Raw genomic sequence first — 15,153 nt, 5'->3', positions numbered from 1 at the left:
CCCCCATACCTAATCACCTGAGGCATAGCACATGGTCATCAGCATCTGACTATGTAGTGTCACACTATCCACACATCTTAAAGTTGGTTTTGCTGGCAACAGTCATGGTACTGATCAGGGTGGATAAAAATCAATGATTTAAAAAAAAATGTTTTTTTTTTAAATTGGATTTTTTTTTGATAAAATGCTTTTTGAGGAAAAAAGCTATCCAAAGATATATCTTAATTAAAACTATTATAGCTCAAAGAGATCTCATTATGGTATAGGAATTATACATTCTAATTCTATAGTATGGGACAATATTATTCATGCAATGGTTAAGAAAAGTTTTGTAAATGAGTTCCAATAGTTCATGGATTAGCAACCAAATTTTATGGGGCTCCAGGGACTCCTGTATGGATTATTTAGGTTAATCTTTCTGTGCTCAATCTAGAAGATACCATCAGAGATGCTTAGTTTTGCAGTTCTCAAACTGTGGATTTGTCTCTCCAGAGATAACATGCTTGTTAACAACAACAACAACGTTTTTAAATAAATAAATAATATATAGAGGTGAGAAATAACAGACCTCAACCCTATTGTCCCTCTGCAAATTTGTGTACACAGAGTCAATCCCTCTAAAAGTGCAAAGTTTCAAAAAGTTCAATGAATAGAAGATTGTTGGGGGTGAAATAGATCTGGATAAGGAAAAGAAGTCTGGCGATAAATATGAGAACGGAGGGACAGGCAGTAGAAACAAAAGTGAAATTGTTTGAGCAGCATATTCCAGAAGTCTTGAGGTCTTTCTGAGTGTAGCCTTCATTGATTTGAGAGCTACCATACCATTCTCTCTCACTAGAAGGGCAAACCTATAATGGCAGCAGGCTGTAAAAGAGAGCCCGTTTGGGAATAAGAACCATTCAAGAATATAGGTTTTCTGATGATGTTTTAAAGAAAGTCACACCAGTGAACGGGTGGAAGTCACTTAATCACTTGGATTCAGCGATTGTTGAAGTAATCTCACTTTTAACCGCAGTAGCTTCTTCTGCCAGTGCAGAAAGAATATTTTCTTTCTTTGGACTAATTCATTCAAAATTGAGAAATCGTTTGGGACCCGAAAAAGCAGGAAAGCTTATTTTTCTTTTCCATTTTAGGAACAAACAGGAAAATAAAGGTGACTGAGTTAGTTGCAGAAGCCAATATTTTAAGTTTCTCATGTTGACCTGAATGACATAGTTGATTTATTTATTTTTTAAATATTTCTTTTAACTATTTTAGTTAAAAACAATTTTAACAAAAACAAATCTGATTTTAAAAAACTTGAACGTTTAACTAAATTCATATGCTTGTTTTGTTAAACTATTATATGTTTGCTGTTGAAGAAAAAAAATCCAGAATATATAACGTTGTTGTTTTAATTAAATAAAAATTTAAATGTCTGTTTGGTGATGTTCTCCAACTAATACAGCATGGCAAGAAAATCCTCCAAATATTAATGATTAACCTGTTGAATTGGAGATAGTTCACCTCCCAGTGACTTCATAAATATCTGCTTCAATTACCTTTGGTAAATGAAATAACCAATCATTCATTTTCTGATATAGCTGTAAAACTAATCTGAAAAGTTTTCAAAATAAGTCACTTAAAAATGTATAGTGTGTACCTTCTAAAAATGAAACTTACATCTATCTCTGATTTGTGAAGAATATGTATTAATGTTATAACAACCAACAAGAATGCACTTTTATGTAGAAATCCATGATTAAATCAATTTGATTTAAATCAAATCCACCCTGGTACTGATATGAAATAAAATTAATGAGTTTATACCTCATACCTGTCTACAACAGAACAACAACAAGAGTCAAGGAATGCAGGGAACAGTATAGCAGGACAAAGTCTAAAAAGAAGCTGTGAAAGTACAAATTAACAATACTCTAATACCTATATCCTCCCACCCCCAAAACAGACCCCCCCGAAACTGAAACCCGACCTCTGCGGGCCCAGAGTCAACGGCACCACCTAAGGCCTGGAAGAGGCGGAGCGGTCCCTCACATGTTGCGCTCCACTAGCAGGCTCATGCTCAGTCATACGAGCAGGCAATCGCCCTCTGTACGTCTTCCTGTGCTTTTTGCAAGGCACCAGCGACTGCGAGCGGTGCCGGGTCTCTACACATGAGGAAGTCTTCAGTGCTGGGGAGTGACAATGCCGAGGATCTCTGACCTCTGAGTCCTTCCTCTGGTGCCAGGACCTCCCTGATTGAAGCCTGATGCTGAAGTACCCCGTGCTGGATCCATGGGAATCTACTCCGATTGTTGCTGCAGGCCTGCCTCGATGAGTAGAAGTTTCAGCCTGTGGTCCCTTTCCTTCTTGGTCCTGGGTGGAATCCTCTGCAGATTCTGCACTTGTCAGTCTGGCGAGATTCCCCCAGGCACTTCAAGCAGGATGTGTCTGGGTCAACTTTGGCATCAGCTTTTGGCAGACCCTGCACTGCTTAAAACCCCTGGGTCTGAGGCATGCCCTGGCCCCAGGAAGGGGAAGGAAACGGGGAAGAGAACCCAGGCAAACAAGGGGGTTCAAAAACTACACTACACTGTACTAAGAATTATTAACTATTTAAAACTATTCACAGGTAAAAATTAAGAGTCCACTAGGGGATCGTTCGAGAACGAGTGAAAGAAGAGAATGCTCCAACGACCATCAATGGCGGTAAGAAGAACTGGAGAGGCGGCAGGTCAGCAGGCCCTATATGCAGCGCCATGAAGGCGCGACTCCAGGGGGCACCTGAGCTGACCCCACAGGTACCGCTAGGGGAAAAACCTTCCAGCAACTTTGCATGCAGCACGCACACACCTACTTGGAATCAACATGAGCAAGCACTCAAAGAAGCATGTTACTGTTTACCAGGAGAGATGAACAAAGTACCAATCTGATCCTCAAAGGACATTCCATCAGTATTTTTCTTGAAGGGTGACTGCTCCATTTCTTCTGAAGGAATCACCTCTTAGTTGTCATGCATGTGCTACTATTCTTGAGGAGGCAATGGTGTCAGCAGTGCCAGTCATCTCTGCACATGGGTGGCTCTGGAGGGCAGCAGTGCCTGACATGAGGCCAGTCCTGGGAAAGCTCTCAGTGCTGGTGGAGGTGCCTCTTGTACCATGAGGTGCAACAGTGTTAGTGTTATTAACAGAGCCAAAACTAGTGACATGTTGGTTTTGGCAGCAACGTCTTCACTGGGAAAAGCCTTCACTGATTCCTGAACACAGGACATAATAGTTGAAGGTGTTCCTACATAAGGTATTTCCAGGCAGGTGGAGATTTTGGCAAAGGAAGCCCGCTAGGTTCTCTGCAGCAAACCACAAGAGTTATGTTGTTGGTTCTGAGGGGATCCTATGCACCTCAAACATGTTCTGGATCGGTATCAGTGACAAATACTGCTGCACAGAGTCAAGCTACAGAGTCATAGCCAAAACCACAGATGGCAGTCCTCCAATCATGAGGGGAATTACACAGTCTGAGATATGCACACCAGTGAGGTGTCAAAATCATTTGTCACCAGAATGTTATATCGACAAGAGGTGCATGCCAAGGGCCTCACTGACATGGGTAAGGAGTTCAAGAGGTGATATGTCAGTGGAGTAGGAGAACAAAGCCTCCTCTTTTTTCTCCTTGGGCTCCTCTTGTAAAGCAGAATGCTTTCTTTTTTCCTTCCTCTTCCCTGGAACAAGTTCACAAGCAGATCTGGTAACAGCATCAATTGTAATAGCACAAGGGTAATTTTCAGTGCTGACAACAATGCCAATCTAGACTGTGGTGCCAGAGCCCTCTATTTTGATGAAGCCTGTGGTGCTGAATGGCAGAACAATCCCAGTAGATGTTTGTCTCAGGGTAATTGATTTCAGGCTGGTTTCGAGGCTGAGGTGGCAGTGTTCATTCCTCAGGTCTCTTTAAAAAAGTTGTCAGCACAGAGGCAGATCTCAAAACTCCTGAAAGTGCATTAGGACAATCTGGTTGAAGGCTTAGAAAAGCCAAGTGCCCCTGCAGTCTTAACTGTTTGTCCTTTGTTGTTCAAGGAGTGAAGATATGACAAATTGTGCACTGAATTAGGTGAGCTTCTCCCAGGCACACTACACAAGCCTCCGCCAGTGTGTGGGTCTCAGTAAAGATAGCTGAACAGGTCACAAACCTTTTGAACCCTCTGTGGTGTTCGGGACCCAACACAGCCTTGGCAATAACCCAAGGCAAGTGCCCCCAACTACTTTAACTGTACTAGAACTATAGTAACATTAAGAAGAGGACAGGCTAACTAGCTAGTGGACACAAGAAAAAAGTTCCAGTTAGCTCTCTATGATAATGATGGAGGAATAGAGGTGGTAGTGAGAGAGTACTTCTTTGTGTAAACTGGACTTATGTTGTCATCCTAGCGTGAGAGTACTCCTGCATCTTCCTGCTCCCCCAGCGGCAAACGTTGGGCTTTTTTAATATAGTTCCACAGTTCAATGCTACAGGCTATAGATTTCCCATAAGTGGGAATGCACAGTAGCCATCAAAGGATTTTTATAATGTGGGCAAAACAACATTTTTTTCCTAATCTTGTTTTTGGAAACAAACAAACAAAAATTCAATCTGAAGACCACACCAAATGGTTCAAGCATGGCAACGTTACAAGTAACTGAAAATGGTCCTAATAATGGAAAGTGTCTATTTTAACTGCAAGTGTCACCACCTGCACTGCCTAGAACAACTTCTTCTAACTGAGTTTGTATCCAGTTAGAAAGTGAGATGGTTGGATCCAAACACAGGCTGTGTGTACACACGGTTAAAACTATTTTGCCCAAACCACTGCCTAGGCTGGAACAGGACTGTCTTCCAGCAACTGATTTAGAACACTGTTTCTGAAGTGTAAGTGGTACCCTCCTAAAGACCCAGTCATAGGGGGAGACCTATAAGAGACTACCAATTAATAATGGCTAGGTAATGGATCAGTAATAGCAGTTGATGTTTATTTAAAATAAAAATATAACATACATAAACATTTTTTATTATATATTTGTTTGAACTGATAAAAACAACAACAGTGTGATATATGTAAAAATATGGTGGTCGCTTTGTTGTAACTGTGTCAGTGTCAGAAAATGATTACAAATAATTTGTACTAGTAATGGACAGAATCTTAGCTTGTACCTGCAAATACACTTACCAGTCCTCCTGATCATAGATTATAGTCATATAAGACTGGATAGGTTTGTGCAATAATTACTATTACTATGACCTCTTACTATTGGCTGATCACTTTGGCAGAGAGAAACAGTGCCAAAAATCCTAGTGTCATAGGTCCCAACCTTTAAATGCCTAAAGACTTAGATAGGTGCTTAAAATTATGCACATGAGGAGTTCCACTGAATTCAAATGGGACTACCAACATGCAAGGTATGTCAAGCAGGAATATCAGCCTTTGCAAGACTGGGGTCACAGTATGTTCTGGTGAAAACATAATAGTATAATGAATTGAAGATCTACACTTCTCTTAGATCATAAGTTTTAAACCATATCAAACTTGCTTTCTTTATTAAAAAAAAAAAAAAAAGCCCATGACTCATTTCCCAGCTTCCTCACTCCTCTCAATTCAGTCCCTCCTACTCTCAGATACCAAAGCTTGTCTCCAGAACAGCTACAAAGCATCATATATAAAGAGACTACCTGACACGTATGTACTTTATACATATTAATTTCACTATAATATAAATGACAGCAGCACAAAACACAAACCACTAATGCTAAAGTAGAAGTAATGCTTAATTTGCTTTTGCTAACAATTGACTCTTCTCAATACTAACAATTATCAGCAGTTATTTTAAGAGAAAGCAAAAAATAAAACTGCACTTTTATTGTAAGGATGTAATTTCATATGAAAAACTTTCTTGTAATGTCTAAGTTTATTCAATAATGGCTTAACATTAAGTCTAATTTTCTGCACTGTGACCATTCCCCCCATAAAAGTGACAACATGAGTCACAAATAACAAGAACACAAACACAAATATGGCATGATAATGTATACCTTAATTACGTTATGCCTGAAGTGTTTTGGTTTTTTTTAAATAATGTTTACCTACCTGTTTTCACGTTCATACATCTCCTTTGAGGTGCTTCGAAGCTGTTCAATTTCTTGATTTGTTTTTAATCTAATTTGTTCCAATTCATCACGCAATTTGTTTTCATATTCTGTTTTATAATGGTCTCTGAAAATTAAACAAATCATCATAATTTACAGGAATTTAATAGAGAAATAGCTACACCTTCTGGATCACATTATTATTTGCTTTGCCATAAATGTCCAAGGAGCTCTTACTCTGTATCAGTACAACTGTGGGTTTCTTTCTTTAAAATGTGTGATCTATGCAGCTTACTTAAGAGTAGCATCTGCTCCTTTCTTGACAGAAGTACTGGCCTCAGTTATTAGTGACTCACTTAAAACTAAATTGTTAGTAATGTGTGTGCTTTAGTAGCTCATTGGTTAAAAAAGTCAGGTATCATATAGGTGGGGTCTGCTGCAATAATTGAGCCTACAGATTTGCCCCACTTTGGAGCCTAACTGTGGAAAAGTGGATACAAGTTTATAAAGTGCAACAAGGAACAGTTACTAACTTGTCCTGTAACTGTTGTTCTTTGAGATGTGTTGCACGTATCAATTCCATTTCAGGCGTGCTAAGTGCACTGTTGTTGGAGGTTTTTCCCCTCAGTGATACCCATTGGGGCAGTGCATCTGCCCTCTGCTGCCTCACACAGCTGCATGGTGGTACAAAGGGCAGAGCCACCCCTAGCCTTCCTCTGTTTCTTCTTACCAGATACACTTTGATAGAGACAGAGGAAGGAGAGGGGGTTATAGAATGGACATGTGTAACACATCTCAAAGAACAACAGTTACTGAACAGGTTAGTAACCATTTCCTCTTCTTCAAGTGGCTGCACATGTTCATTCCACTTCAAGTGACTCACAAGCAGTTTGATCTGGAGGTGGATAAAGACTGAAGGACTACACATCCAAATATGGTGTTAGCTCTAGATTGTTGAGAAATGGCATGAGACACAAGGCTATGGACTGAAGCCCAAGTTGCCACTTTGCAAATGTCCAGAATAGGCAATTGAGACAGAAAGGCTGCAGAGGCTGCCTGAGATGTGGTTGAATGCGCAAGCACTCTATTTGGCAGCATCACAGCCGCTAAATCATAGCATAAATAAATACAAGATGAGATCCAGCAATAAGATCTTATGAGAAAAGACTCAAAGGCCCTTTATTCTGTCTGCAATTGCCAGGAAAAGCTGTGACAAAGACCTAAACAGTTAGTTGTGTCTAGGTAAAAAGCTCAAGCCATTCTAACGTTCAATGTGTGTAGTGTTTCCTCATCCCTATGATTATGAGGCTTAGAAAAGAAAGTTGATAAATATAGCCTGATCAATGTGAAAATAAGACACCACCTTAGTAAGGTACTTCGGGTGGACTTAGGTAAGCCTTGTCTTTGTAGAATACCATATATAGTGGCCTTGAAACTAGAGCTCATACCTCATACACTCTTCTGGCCGAGATGACTGCAACTAACAGATTACTTTCATGGAAAGATGGAGTAACAAACAGGCAGCCAGCAGCTCAAATGGATGACCCGTTAGCTTTGCTAACACCAGGTTTAAATCCCAATGGGGAATTGGAACCGCTACTTGCAGATATAACTGATCTAAACCTTTAGAAATCTGATCATCACAGGGTTGGAGAAAAGGGAACAGTTTTCAACTGGCAGGTGGAAAGCTGAGTTAGCTGTCAGGTGGATCTTGACAGAACTAATAGCAAGATCCTGTTGCTTTAGATAGACCAGATAGTCTAAACAGAGGGTGGATTGGACCCTAGCCCTGGTAAATGGCTTTCTGCTGGGACTAGATGTAGAACCTCTGACATTTCACCAGGGAAGTATACCCAATAAAAGGTTTTCTACTAATTAAAGTATACCCAATTAAAGGTTTTCTACTCTTGAACCCCATTTGAACAAATTTCCTCCTGAGAAGTTAGGCACAGAATATTCAGGCTGGTGGGTCCTCCCCGTGACATTTGGAGTGGAGGAGATGACCATGATTCTTAGAGATTAGGTCTGGTTCCAACGATAGTGTCTACGGAGCTGAGTTCAAAAGGTTCAGCAGAGTGTAAAACGAATGCTGTCAAGGCCAGACTGGAGCTATGAGTATGACTCAATCATGGTCTTCCTTGATTTTCACCAACACTCATGTAAGGAGTGGAACTGGAGGAAATGCATACAGGTGCTTGTCTGCTCATGGCAACAGGAGAAACCCTGGGCTATGACCTGCCCAAGAGCAAAACTGATGACACTTCCTGTTGACTTTTTTGTATTTGGAGAATCTCCCACTGTTAGAAAATGAATCTGGCCACATCTGGGCAGAGACAACACTTGTGGTGACTGGAAAAAGAGCCACTTGATGGCTCTGCCAGCTTGTTCTGAACACTTAGAAGGTGAGAGGCTTTGAAACAGATTGAGTTGGCAATGCAAAAATCCCAGAGCCTCATCGCCTTTTGGCAGAGCAGGCGACCAGGCCCCTCCTTGTCAGTTCAAATAGAACTGGTCGCATATTATCTGAAAATATGAGTAGATTTCATCATTTGATCTGAGGCTGGAAGACTTGACAAGCTCATTTGATGGTCCACAATTCTTTCATGATTGTATGCAGAATTAAATCCTGGGCGGACCATAAGACTTGTGTTTTGCAGGACTCCAGGAGAGCTCTCCAATCAAGGGCAGAAGAATCCACAACTAGGGTAAAAGTTGGCTGAGGAGGAGCAAATGGAACCCCCACACACATATGTTTAAAGAGCCTGTCCACCAGTGTAGAGAAACTAAGATGTATGGGGGGGCATGCAAACCACCATGCGTATAGGATGATGAATCAGCAAGTACACTGAAGCTGTCCAAGCATGCAGCTTCCTGCAACAGAGCTTGGCATGTTCAATTATGTAAGTGCAAGAGGCCATATGCCTCAGAAGCCTGAAGCAATTTTGTATTGTCATGGTAGGATTGGCCTTCAGGTCTAAAAAGCTTTTCCCAGATAATACTGGCATCGTAAGTGGGAATTGAAGACCTTGGTTTCCACAGAGTCCAGACTGTTCCTATAAACTCTATCTTTTGTACATGAGACAGGATTGACTTTTCTGCATCAATGAGCAACCCTAGCACATCAAAGGTGGACTGCATGACAGTCATGCTGGACAGCCTCAGACCAGCCAGTCATCAAGATAGGGAAACCTCTGAATTCCTGATTTCCTGAGGATGGCTGCCACCATTGCCATATGTGTTGTGAATACACATGGGGCTGCTGACAGGCCAAATGATAGGACTCCAGACTCTAGGGGCATTGATTATTCACAAACCTGAGGAATTTCTTGGGCTTGGATGTATTGCCATATGAAAATACCCATTCTTTAAGTTGAGGTTAGTGTAGCAGTTGCCAGAATGCAGGGATGGAATCATGGAAGCCAGAGTGACATATGAAACTATTTTCTTTAGGTTTCTGTTGAGATCTTACAGGTCCAGGATGGCTCTGAGACAAACACATCAAGATGTTTGCTTACAACTCCCAGGCTGCCTGGAAAAACTAGGAGCTATTGCAGAAGAAAAAGGGAGGGGACATCTTCTAGAACCTCTGCTGCCTTTTTTCCCTAGCTAGATCCTGGTGGCAAGACATGGATAGTGGTGAGGCTGTTGCAGTCAAAACTGCTTTTTCTTTAGGGAAGGTGTATAAATGTCCAAAGATCTGAGTGTTACCCTAGAGTCTTTTAGACTATGCAACTTGTCATCCACCTTTTCAAAGAGTGATGGCCCCTCAAAAGGGAGGTCCTATATGGTCTGTTGGACCTCTTGAGAGACACCCAATGCCTGGAGTCACGAACACCAGTGCATGGTAATGACTGCCACCATGGCTCTAGCTGCAGAGCTGGCAGCATTCAAGCCCACCTGAGGGGAGGTCCTGGCTAGCAATTCATTCTTGTTTACCAGTGCAAGAAATTCCTGCCTTGAGTTATCTGGTAGTCTGTCTTTAAAATTTAATATACGGTCCCAGAGACCAAAGTCGTAATGCCCCAACAATGCCTGCTCATTAGCAATCTTAAACTGCAGACCTGTAGTCGAACAAAGCTTTCTATCAAAGAAATAAAACTTCTTTTCATCTTTTCCTTTCAGTGTAGATGCCTGCTCACCCTGACACTCCCTCATTTTCAACTGAAACTACCAAGAGACCCTGGAGATGGGTGACTGTAGAAATGTTCATACCCCTGTGAGGGGACATATCATCTTCATTCAGACCTTTTTCCTATGGGAAGAATGAAGATAGGTTTTGCCACAGCACTTTACTGACCTCCAGGATCACTTCATTAATTCAAAACACCACTCAAACTGGTCCTACAGATGCTAAGATGTCAACCAGTCTGCAAGACCTCTCTTGAACGTCCACTACCTGGATACCCAGGGTGGAAGCGACCTTCTTTAAAAGGTCTTGATGCGCTCTGTAATCATCAGGGGAAGGAGAGGAACCCTTTAGTACTATTGCCTCATCAGGAGATGACAAAGATCAAACTAAAATGAGCTGCAGTGGAGCTCCCCACAATTCCTTCCCGGGGGGTCCACTGGATCCATTTCCTCATTCTCCACACTGAGCCTGGTACCACAAGTGGATTCCTGCTATCCTTGTCATTATAGATCTCAGCACTACTGGATGAGATAGAATGAGATGGGCATGGAGATGACCTGTGGGCTGGTGGGAACGACTACAGGTTCCAGAATGGCCACTGGTATGAGTCCAGAGCCCAACTCCTACTCAGGCACAGGTCCCTGCTTGATGGACAAGATGGAGCCTATGGAGAGTACCAATGGTGGCAGGAGGTGGAAGGGGAAGGTGAGGAAAGTGCCTCAGCTGCAACCCATGTGTGCAAACCTCTGAGTCCAAACACGAATCAACCTCCTGTGACAAAGGGGGGCTGTTCCTGTCAGTAAGGAGGACTGAGGAAAGACTTGTTGATGCTGGCACCAGCATTAATGGCCCCACATGAGAAGAGGAGTGCCTTAGAGAAAGCCTCAAACTCTAGTGCCCTCTATCTTCATCTGCAGGCTTGCTGGACTTTGGTGCCTGAAGTTCTCAACCTCCCAGATCCTGAGTCCTTAGACCTCACTTTCCAATGCCTCTTCCTCGGTACACGGGAGGGCAATCCCTGAGGCTCAGCCGGACCTGGTGAAGCACTTCTCTCTGATGCAGATGCACTCAGTACCTGCTCTGAGCAGGCAGGTTCCGCAGATGGACATAGAGCTGCCTCCATCAGCAGAAACATAAGCCTGCTTGCCCTGTATTCTTGATTGTGGGCTTAAAGTCCTGGCAAATTTGGCACCAATCCTGAATGTGAATCTCTCTGAGGCACTTCAGGCAAATGAACTATGGGTCACTCACCGGTATCGGCTTTTTGCAGGAGTGATTGGGTTAATAAGGACAGGATGGGCTATGTCACCAATCATTCCCATTTGTGGTCCTTTAATAAAAAGGGACTTGGGGAAGTGGGAAATATGGAAGGATGGAATTGAGCGCAACAATTGCTGACTGAAAGAAGGGGAAGGAACCAGCTTCACCATCATGGTTGCCACCTCCATCGTCTCCTGGCACCCAAGCTAACACTATTGTGCCTTTGTTTTCCCGATCTTGAATGATGTCCTGACCAGATCGGAACTGAGAGAGGGACCAGCTGACACTAATACATTTCAGGTGGTGGTTGGGATTTAGATCTAAACTAGGATTTTTGTAATGAAATGCCTTAAACAGCCCAATGCTGGTACAAGTTTGCCAGGTCTCAGAGTGGCTGATAAAACGATGCGCTGTGTCTGTGTTGTTCCAGAAGTGAAACTGCAAGTGAGAGTCAACACCTGAGACAGGGACAACTACTAGCTTTAATACCACCTAAAAGGCTGTTAAACAAGGAATTTTTCCTTCTAAAACTCTTTTCCACCAAAGGGAAGGGGAACATTGAGATATGGCCAACATGAAAGCATTACTTAATACTTAACATATCAAATGCTTTAAATTTTTCCTTTTTCCCCCTGTATCCATGACTCTTTTACTAAAACGATTTTTAACGGGTGTTTGACAAAATACAAAGAAAGCTGAAGTCTCTGTATACAAATCCCCAATCTTTTTAAAAACCATTTAATGTTGAACAGGTTCAGGGTCATGTTTGACTCATTAGGTCCACATATTCCACCTAAATTAATACAATAAGGAGGTGACCCTTTCCTGCTACAGTCTAAAGCTGATGAGGAAAAGGAATATTCCTCTTCCAGTGGAGGAGCAGACTTGGCAGGTGTCTCAGGGCATGATCTGAATAGATCCCTTGCTGGCACCAAATATGTAACCGATACAGAGGATATGGTGGTGGTTGGTGCCACTGGGTGTATCTACAGAACATAAAAATCAGTGACTCAGGGAGGGTGGATACCATTAGGTCTCCCAGTACAGTAAGTCTCAAAACCATGAGCAACAGTCGGCACTGGAATAGTTGGCACTGATGATGTTTGTATCAATAGAGTAGGTACTGGTACAGAGAGTCCCAACGCTGGGCTGAAGCCTGAAGGTAGAGTCCTGAAGGTAGTACAGCAGAGTAAGCACTGGAGACAGCATGATGCTACAGTTTAGTAGGTACCAAAGTATGGAGACATGAATCTTTTAGGGTGCCAGGCTTTGTGCTAGCATAAGCTGAGGTAAAGTGAAGCAACCTCTGCCCATTCTTCTTACTAGGTTCCTCAGACTGTGACCTCTGTGCTCATTAGAAGAGCGATGTCCCATCAGCTGATGATGAGGACTTGAGAGCATGAACAGCTGAGGAGTGCTTTGGGAAAGCAGGAGACTGGGAACCAGCCACAAAGCTAGTGCTCACTGGGGCACTTCTGGAGGAAGACTGCACAGATCTGGATGTGTCTTGTTTATCCTAATCAGAACCAAGTCTCAGGACTTTGTCCAAAAGAAAAAAAGTTCCAGGTAACCTCTCTTGCATCATGTCCATTGAGAAAATAAATGAAAAACAGAACATTTCTCCAGGATATACCTCTTACCAAAGCAAAATAAACAACCAGAATGATCATCACCAAGGAGCACAGTAGCCTCAATATTTAAATCCTGGAGATTTTTGCTCAGCCATAAGGTGCTGAAGCCTGGTACCAGGTAACCAAAAAACAATCAAACAAACAAACAAACACCTAGAAAAAAAAATACCCTAGTGAAACACAATAAACCTACACTAACTACTAAAACTACACTAAAGAATAACTATATACAATAACCTTTGTTGTAGGTACGCAAGTGTGTAAGAGATAGAGATGCTACTTGCAGTTTCATATCACAAATACAGATATTAGAAAGGAACAGAAAGATGGCTGGCCCCAGTCAGCCCTTTATGCCCTCAGAAGATGGGGCAAATGGGTGCTCTGTGCGCGAGTGCAGCCCCAACAAACACTGCTGGCAAGAAGATTCTGAGCTTGAGTGCACCAAGAGTGGAATACATACGGGTAAACACCTGAAGAACTGTAGATGCTGAGTGCTTTTGAAAATTATTGTCTTTAGAATCTAGGTGCTGGGATATCCAATATGTATGGTTGCGACCCTGATTTAAAAAACATGTTTAGGCAGGTGATGTTCCATAGTACAGCATGATATGTATGGAGATTATCCAGTCAATCTAAGGAGGATTTTTCATTTGAACTTTTAATATACCTGTGCAGACTTAAAAGTGATAAGCATTCAAAACAACCTAGCACTGTGGGTATGACTGTAGGAGCAGCTTATTTCTAGTGGCTACCCTCAAGAGCTAGGTCACCCAAACATCATATATGAAACACAGATATTAGTTAATCCACAAATTACAGCACTATACTATGTCCTCTTTTGCTTACTTCTGAAATTTAAATGAGATATTAAGCTAACATGTTTCACTCTGTATAAGTGGTGCCTGATATGTTTTTTCAGTTTTTAAAACAGTCTCCAGGACTTTCAGAAATATTTAGGATATAAACAACAAAACATGTCATTTACATAACACTTGTCATTCATAGATCTCAAAGCACTCTTACGAAGGAGTACATTTCAGTGGGAAAATCTTAGGTTGCAGAACGTTAATGAGCTAATTAAAAACTAAAAAAAAAAATAGGAGGGGTTATTTTGGCTGATTGTTTTGCATGTATATTTATAATGCACAGTTCCATTAGCACACAAAAATAGGGTTACTGTTACTGAACAAAGACTAATCTGCCAAAATGCTCTAAATATTAAAGGTCTGTACTCTATTTTTCAAAGCTGAAGGCAGCAGAACTCTGGATTCTGAAAAGGAGGAGGATGATAGATGATGCATAGAAGAGGGCATAATGCCAGCTCTGTGGCATTGTCTGAAGTTCTGCAGGGTTGGAAGTCTGTTAAGCTTTGATGTAAGGAAGGAGAAGAGTCACTCTCCTCTCCCTAGGTAGTGGATGTCTGCACATAAATTGCTACTGCCTAAACCAGCAGCAGCTCAAGATCCATGCCTGTCTCCATTTCTGTGATGGGGATTTTGTAGAGATGCTCATAGCCTATCAGTTGTATGGATTTTACAGGAGCCGCGCTGTCAGTTCAAAAGAGGGAAGAGGAGCATAGATTGCTGTCCCCTGGATCTGCATATTTAGAAGGGCCACATTCACCCTCAAAGCTGTCCCACCTACAGGGAGCATTTCAAGGTAACTGCAACCTTTCTGGAGTGCCCACCTCCCTGTCCCAGCTTCTTTCTGAGGTGTCAAAGGATATAATTTGACCCTAAATTAATTTTATGTACATTTTCAAAACTGTTTCTGTTTCACGGCCACTTATTTCAGTCACATTTCTACTATGAAAGAACGGTCTGTTCTTTTGTTTATATTCTTTGAGTTTTGTGCCTATAAAAGCAAATAGGCATTACTGCTTACAAGCAAGCATAGAGAATGAAAGAACTGAGTATGCAACTGCACAAAGTCTACCAGTTCACCTCATCTCAGCTCTAAAATTTGGTCATTTTAAGTAACTTATATTAAGAAAAATTGCCTAACTCTTACTCTTTTTGGTTTTGTGCTCTTAAAACTCAA

At 41.8% G+C, this 15,153-nt stretch overlaps 1 protein-coding gene across 8 annotated transcripts in view; it reads right to left on the bottom strand.

Moving 5' to 3' along the window:
- PIBF1 (progesterone immunomodulatory binding factor 1) overlaps positions 1-15,153 on the bottom strand; it is a 187,825-nt gene that overhangs the window by 143,021 nt on the left and 29,651 nt on the right. For all 8 annotated transcript variants that reach the window (XM_039529625.1, XM_039529659.1, XM_039529668.1 and 5 more), the window contains one exon: positions 6,095-6,220. In XM_039529625.1, coding sequence (XP_039385559.1) covers positions 6,095-6,220 — 126 coding nt within the window. The remainder of the gene's footprint in view (positions 1-6,094; positions 6,221-15,153) is intronic.

This window comes from Mauremys reevesii, linkage group 1 (assembly GCF_016161935.1).
Source record: "Mauremys reevesii isolate NIE-2019 linkage group 1, ASM1616193v1, whole genome shotgun sequence".
NCBI lineage: Eukaryota > Metazoa > Chordata > Testudines > Geoemydidae > Mauremys > Mauremys reevesii.
This window is presented reverse-complemented; position numbering and strand designations above follow the sequence as displayed.